General features: G+C 52.7%; 1 protein-coding gene across 1 annotated transcript in view; it reads right to left on the bottom strand.

The window, feature by feature from the left end:
- The window catches only part of PHF21B (PHD finger protein 21B), a 41,089-nt gene that overhangs the window by 9,947 nt on the left and 23,724 nt on the right, over nucleotides 1–7,418 (bottom strand). The window contains exons 5-6 of the mRNA XM_012659782.1: nucleotides 2,416–2,467; nucleotides 28–104 (exon numbers count right to left, since the gene is read on the bottom strand). Coding sequence (XP_012515236.1) covers nucleotides 28–104; nucleotides 2,416–2,467 — 129 coding nt within the window. The remainder of the gene's footprint in view (nucleotides 1–27; nucleotides 105–2,415; nucleotides 2,468–7,418) is intronic.

Raw genomic sequence — 7,418 nt, 5'->3', positions numbered from 1 at the left:
CGGTGGCACGGGCTGGTGGGTCCCCACCTCGGTCTCCAGGAGGCCGCTGTAGGCAGGGTTGGCTGTGCTTCTTCTCTTCCGCTCCTGTCGCTTGCTCTGTATTTCTAGAAAGACACAGACACAGCGGTTACTGGACCCTTCCCGTGCTGGAAACCCCACCTGCTTCCTCGCCAGGCCCCGGCACCACCATCCCCTCCTGCTCCAAAGCCTGTCTGTCCAGCATCTGTGCCACAGAGTGGCCCGGGGCCTCCAGGAGTCACTCACTCCGTGACAGGGTGGCCTGGTGACCTTGGGCTGAACGATGGATTCGGGGAGGATGGCAGATGCCCAGAATCCAGGGACCCACTCTCAGCACGGGGTCCCCCTTGTGTGTCATCATCTGGCTCACGGCCGTGTCTTGGGACAGCAGATGCCCCCTGGTCAGACGCTGTCCTGGCTGCGCGGCGGCGTGAGGCCCCAGCTCCCCAGAGCAGGCGCATCTGCTCCCAGGCAGCCTCCAAACGCGGCGTTTTCCTTCCTTCCTTCTCGTTTCGCTTTGCCTGCCGGGCGGGACCTGCGACCTGCCTCTCTGTGCACTGCCATTGGGGTCCCTTTCTAATCTCCATTGTGTGGACCTGTTTTGCTTTTTAAACCTTTTCGACATCACTCAGTGTTTCCTGTGAGGCACCTCAGACCCTCGGTGGAAGACAGGGTCCAAATAAATAAATATTTGGGGTATCAGGGCTGGGGGATGGGGAGAGGTTCTCCCAGTGAGCGCTATTTATTGCAACAACAATGACACCAGGAAAGCACTTTTCTCTTACTCCCCACCGCGACCTGCACAGTTTAAGGGTGCAGTTTTCCTTCTGCTGTAGATGAAGAAACTAAGCTTGGAGAGGGGGAAGGATTTGCCCACAGCCACCCAACAGGTATAGCACGAGCCAGACGTGAACATGAGATTTTTGCTCCCAGCACCCCACGCTGCCTCCGTGGATCCAAAGTCAGAGCTCACACGGCCCTCCGAGACAGGCTGAGGACGGTGGATTCCTTTTGTCGAAAGCTCAGAGAACACTCCACCTGCCCGCAGAGAAGCAAGGGGGGCCGGGGCAAGGGCTGCTCCGTGGGGCTTCCCTGCCCACCCCAGTGCTGGCAGGCTGGGCCTCCTCCTGTCCCGCCCCACCCACGGCTGTGCCCCGGCTGCTGCCAGGGAGCAAGTGGGACCAGGAGACAAGAAGCGAGAAGGCTCCCGCCACAGGGCGTGCTGGGCTCCCTCTTCTCCAGCCTGGCCCTGACACGTGTGCCCTCGCCGGGTCCCTTCCTGTCCCTGGGCTTCAGTTCAGTCACTCACCTGTCCCACTGGAGAGAACCTCTATCTCAAAGACTGCTAGTGCCTTGGGCACTGTGGGTGTTCAGTTCATTCCCTTCCTTCCCTTGCTTTTAAGGAGGAAATGAAAATTAGTCTACCTTCCCACATCCAGACTCACTGGGGTCTTCACTTTGTAGACCATCTCTAGCAGGTGAAGTGGGTGTGGTGGGAGCCAGAGTCCTGGATCCCAGCCTGGGCCTGACAGCGACTGGCTGTGTGACCCTGGGCCAGTGAATTGACTGCTCTGGCCTCAGCTCCCCACATGTGCAACGAGGGATCTGGTTTCAAGTGCTTTCTGGGCCCTGAGCGTCTGCGTGATGTTCACGGCTCACTTGCAATTGCTCTTGCCATTCTGTGAAGTTTTGGGCTCATCTGCAGTCGCCCTCATCAGCAACGCCAAACGGCACCTCCACAGAGTCACGCTGGCCCTTCTGCTCGCGTAACTAACGCTCTGACTTTGCCACGTCTGGTGGCAGATGTCAAGTCCGGTGGCAGACGTCAAGTCCGCAGGCCAGCCTGACGGTCGGGGAGGTGGCAGCTCATCACACTCATGCTGTGCTCAGCTGGGGGCCGGGCCCTGCTCTGGGTGCTTCACAACAAGCCCGCGAGGAAGGTTCAGTTATTATCCCATTCCACAGATTAAGAACCCAAGGCCCACAGAAATTAAGTAATTTGCCCACGCTTGAGTAGTTAGTAAATGGCCAAAGTGGGCAGTCTGCCTCTTGTCACTTCACTGAGCTGCCTCCAGTGTGAGGACGGGGAACCCACAGGGTTCCTCCACTGAAACAAAAGTGTCATGATGTGTTCTGTGCAGTCGCGGAGCCAGGGAGGGGATGGTAGGTTTCTCTGTCTTGTTTATCTTTGATGACAACCAACCAACCCCTGGCACTTGCGGGAGACTCCCAGAGGTGGTTTGCACCTGGATGCTGCCATCTGACGCGGGGACATCCTGAGACCCCCTGCAGCCGTGTGGCACCATGCTGTATCCCCAAGGACTGCTATGTGCTGCCGAAGCCCCACACCCGTCCTCTGGGTCAGCCCCAGCCCCGCCTGGCGCGCCGGATCCTTACCTTCCAAGTGTTCTGTTGTAACCAGGCCTAGCGCTACCATGAAGGCGATTTTCTGAGGGAAGGAAACAGAAGTGTTAACACAGCCTTCAATGTTCACTCATGCGTGTACTCAACAGATATTCCCGTGGCAGGTGGAGGGCTAGACCTCATGGGTGACCCAAACGCTAAGGCCCCCAACTCCAGAGGCCAAGTCACCGTCTAAGAAACACCAGGGGTTCGTATCCCCAGTCAGAGACCGCCCCTAGCTCCATTTAGAGGGCTCCTCGGAAACGCTGGATAAATACACTTTTCAAACATACTTTAAAGACCTAATGGGCACACAGTTGGGTCAATCACAATCGCTGGTTCATAACACATTCACATCATCAGGCCTTTCCTGGCTCGCTTTTGTTTATTTAATAATAAATCGGTCACCCACGAACCCACTCACGAACTCAAAACCTGAAACGTGACCAGCAAGTTGTGCATCTTTTCGTTCCTGCCTCATCCTGTTCCTTTTTCCCTCTTCCCCACGGCAACCTTCTCTGGAGAGTCATAATTACCGTTGCCTTGGATTTTTATACACACGCACGTATTTTCACCACTTATGGACGTACACCTAGATGAGACAGCGCTTAGGAAGATCGTGCTACTGTACGGTGTACAGAGCTCACTATGGTTTTGTCCATTTGTCCATTGTGCTGGGAGGCAGAATTCCACGATGGGCCCGAGACCCCCTGCTTGGTGACCGCCCCATGATCCCCTCCCCTTGGATAGGGGCAGGCCAGAGAATGCCACGGGATCAGGTTCCATTACACAGCAGAGGTGACAGGGCCACTCCTGAGATACAGTATGTTAAATATGACCCTTGCAGGTGACCGAGTGGGACTCTCCTGCAGGCCTTGAAAGAGAACCTGCCACGAGTTCTGCGGCCACCACACCGTAAGATGACTGTCCCACTGCCCACCGTGGTGCCTGACGTGGAGCAGGTGCTCGATGAACACGTGCTGAATTAACCCCATTTCGCTGACGGTGGTCTGACTTGCAAGTACATTTTCCCAGTTTATGTTTTTATCTTTGGACTTACAGGGCTGGCTTATGTATTTTAGAAGTTGCAGATTTACAGGGAAGTCGCAAGACTAATTCACCCAGTTCTGTTGTTAACCATGGTCCAGTAGTCACAGCTCAACAACCAATATTGATATGTGATTATTAACTAAAATGCATACGTTATTTCGATTTCCTTTGTTTTTATCTATGGTCCTTTGCCTGTCTCAGGATCCCGCATGACATTCAGTCGCCACGACTCCTTAGGCTCCCGGCTATGAGAGATTCTCAGACCCCCTTGTTTTCGATGACCTGGACAGTGTGAGGAGTCCTGGTCAGCGGTCTGGGGCATGCTCCTCAGCTGGGACTGTCTGGTGTTTTTCTCTCTTGAGTGGACGAGGGCTGTGGTTTGGGGGAGGAGGACAGCAGAGGTAAGGGGCCTTCTCACGTCACGTCAAGGGCGCAGGCCACCAACCTGGCTCCTGGCCGTTGGCGCTGACCTTGGTCACCGGCTGAGGTGTGTGTGCCAAGTCTCTCCACCGTGAGGTGGCTCCCCCGCCCCTTACTGCTCTCTCTGGGAGGAAGCTGCCACGCGCAGCTCACACTGTCTGGGTGGGCGTCAGGCTTCACGAGGCTGGGCTGTTCGGTTTTGTGGCCACGTAGATTTAAAAAAATATATATGTATGTTGTAAAATTTATCAGTCTTTTCTTTTGCAGTGTTTAGATTTTTGAATCCTGGCTAGATACTCTAAGGTTGCAAAGTAATTTGTTTTATTTTAGTACCTACAGTTTTACTTTTCACACTTAAATTCCTGGTCCACTTGGAGTTTATGCTGGTGTACACGGGGTGAAGTGTGGATTCGTTTTTTTCCATGTGGCTACCCATTTGTGCCAGCGCCATTAGTTGAAAATTCCATCTTTCCACTCTTCACTGAAGGAGCCACTTTAGTCATATACTAAATTATCGCATATATTTGGGTCTAGTTCTGGGTCTTCTATTTTGTTCCTTAAATCTGCCTCTCTGGGAGCTGCTGCCGCGCTTTCGGCGGGAGGCCGTGCGGCGTGTTTTCACACCTGGAAGATCAGAACCCCTTCGCTCTGACCCTTCAGAGTTCCTGGGCTCTGCCTGCTCATATTTTCACGAGACATTTAGAAACCATCTTAGGTAGTTCTGAGGACGCGAGAATCAGTTTGGCAGACTTGCTGGGATGTTAACATTATAAATGAACTTAGGGCATAATGACAATTTTGCATCATTAAATTTTCCTATTCGAAACTGTGATGCAACTCTCTATTCTTGTTTTCTTCTTTTTTTGTCTAAGGGATTTTAAATTTTTCCTCAAACGGGTATTGAATATTTTTATGATGTTTATTTCTAGGCATTTAACACCTCTTTGCTGCTATCATAAATTGAGCTGTATATAAAGCTTCTCACAGGCTGCTGGATGTTTCTACGAAGATCAGTGATGTCCGTAGATTAATTTTACACCCGGCCGCCAGGCCGAATTCTCTAATTGTCTGTAGTAGTTTTTTTTTTTTTTTTTTTTAAATCAATTCTCTTGGATTTTCTAGATCATCGCGAATACTGTTTTACGCCTTTCCAATTTTTACTTCTATAGTGTTAAAAATAGTTCTCCTTCATTTGTCAGCTTTGAATGACATTCTCTGATTCATTTAGCATCTCAACTGCTAGAGAGGCGACAATCCGAGCCCTCACTGCACCTCCCACCTTCTTTCCCTCCTTGACTCTCAATTTTACTTAGATAAGTCTTTTATACGATATTGGAACATACCATATTTAAATTCTATTCTGACATCATTATCCTGTTTCCCTTTTCCTCTGTAGTTAAGTACACCTGAAGCTCACCCAGGGTTGGTACCAAGGTCGCCCTGGGTCGTCCCTCGGGTGTCTGGGGTCAGCCCCTGGTAGTGTCTCGTGAATGGTTGCAGCGTTGCTCCCCGAGCTCTTGGCAGATCGCAAACTCTATCTGTAGCCTTTCGACTCGGAGGGCCGCTGGGCTGGACACAATCCTGGCTCCTCCTCCCTTCCCTGCTACCTCGTAGATGTCGCTCCACTGACCGCGAGCTCAGCGCAGCTTCGGAAAGTCAGACGCCGCCTCTTACCCGCTTCCCTCTGAGGCGACTTGGCTGTTTTTTTTCTTGCCTGGACGCCTACAGGATTCTTTCGTTTCCGTCAACGGTAACTTTCCTGGGTGGGCCTCATGTTGAACACCTTCCCCCGAACACACGACACTTTCCCCGTTCCTGGTGTGTCTTTGCAAGGTGTGGGTTGAAGTCATCTTTTGTTTCAGAACATTTCTCGTGAATTATTTTTTTCAAAGAGAAGCATCACCACACCAGGAACAGCGGGGTCCATCAAACCCAATGCTGGAAGGCGTGCAGTCCCACGAACGCGAGATCACCGAAGTGACCGCAGCGGCTGCCGCGCTGCCCGACTGGGAATTCGGGGGTCACCCGGCAGCCCAGCCAGTCAACGCCAGTCCGGCTGTGGTTTGGTGCCGCCTGGTAGAAATACCACTGCTGGGCCCTGCAGCTAACTGGACGGCGGCGGCGGGGACTCCAGGACGCCCCGCGCAGCTGGCAGCCGTCGCACTGGGCTGACGGGGGAAGCCGGGCCGGGAGAACGCTAGGAACGTGGACACCGTGCTCTGGCCCCAGGTTCCCCTCGCCACCTTCTTCCCGTCCCTCCATCCCCCCTTCGCCCACGCCCACGTGAGGACAGGAGACAGGCGCCCACTGCCTACCTCAGGACAGGACGTTTGCATCACTGCAGGACATTACAGGAAAGTTTTACCGCATTTATTCTGCTCCGTCGCTCTGGCTTCCCCCATCGAAGCCTCCCATGATACACCTGTTGTATCTGCTTTGCTTTGACTGTAGGTTACCACTCTCTACAACTTAAAAACTCATTGATTCTAAATTTTCTCACTTCTGCTTCTCCCATCTCTGACGTGTCTTCCGCTGTCTATGGTGGCCGTGCTCATCGGTTACATATCTGCCTCTGTGTGGTTTTATTTTTTCCTGAATGGCTCCTGCTCATGCCTCATTCCCTCCGCACTTTTGTTATTTCTCTTTCCTAAACCCTTGCGTTTCAGCTCTGTGGTTTCCATCTTAGTGCTGATCATGTAAGTATTTTTTTTAAAAAGTTCATAGTAGAATATCTGATGTTTTTTCTACTGAGTATTCTTTATCTCGTGGTAAAAATTGCTTCTCTTTCCTCTATTTTTCCTCATGGCATCTTTATTTTGATGTTATGCCAGATCCGTCTTTTTGTTAAACATAACTAAATGAGTTGAACTTTCCTGGACCAGCTATTTGCAGCAGGCGGGGAAAGGGTCTCACTACACTGGTCTCCACAGGGAATTCAAAGGCTCCCCCTTCTCCTGCCAAGTGAACTGACTTCACTCTTCAAACGCGGCGCCTTGGCGGGATTCTCCGTTCAACCAGCCCTCCTCTGCCCCTCCAGCAAGGTCCAGGAGGGAACCTTCCCTGTTCTGGCCGGTGCTTTCTGAGACCTGCTGACGCCAGACACTCCCTCTTCCTGCACGTTCTCTGTTCTCTTCACGTTCCTGTGGGCCCAGCTGTTGCCTGACCCAGCCCTGCCTAACCTGGGTCCAGCTCGCGGACACCCTTCATTCTGCACCTGGAGATGCCCTTCTGCTCTTCAGGGAGCATACGCGGCTGCTGTTTTCTGCGACCTGCAGCCCCCAAGCCCCCTTGGTGGTGCCCACACCCTTCCTTGCCACTGCTTCCTGCACCGCCGTCCTCCCGCGTGGCTCTGACCTCCCCTCCCCTGACGACCTGACACGCATTTCCCAGCCTGTACATTTGAAATTCACAAAATGAAAAAAAAATTTCTGTGGCTCAGCATCAGTCTGCGGGGTGCAGGGAGTTTCATTCTTACGCGCTGCCCCGTTCACGCTGCAAGCTCAGCCAGGGCTTTTTGCCTGCGTGAT

This window comes from Propithecus coquereli, unplaced genomic scaffold, assembly GCF_000956105.1.
Source record: "Propithecus coquereli isolate 6110/MARCELLA unplaced genomic scaffold, Pcoq_1.0 Scaffold633, whole genome shotgun sequence".
NCBI classification, from domain to species: Eukaryota; Metazoa; Chordata; class Mammalia; order Primates; family Indriidae; genus Propithecus; species Propithecus coquereli.
The sequence above is the reverse complement of the archived record's forward strand: the minus strand, read 5'-3'. Positions and strand labels throughout refer to the sequence as shown.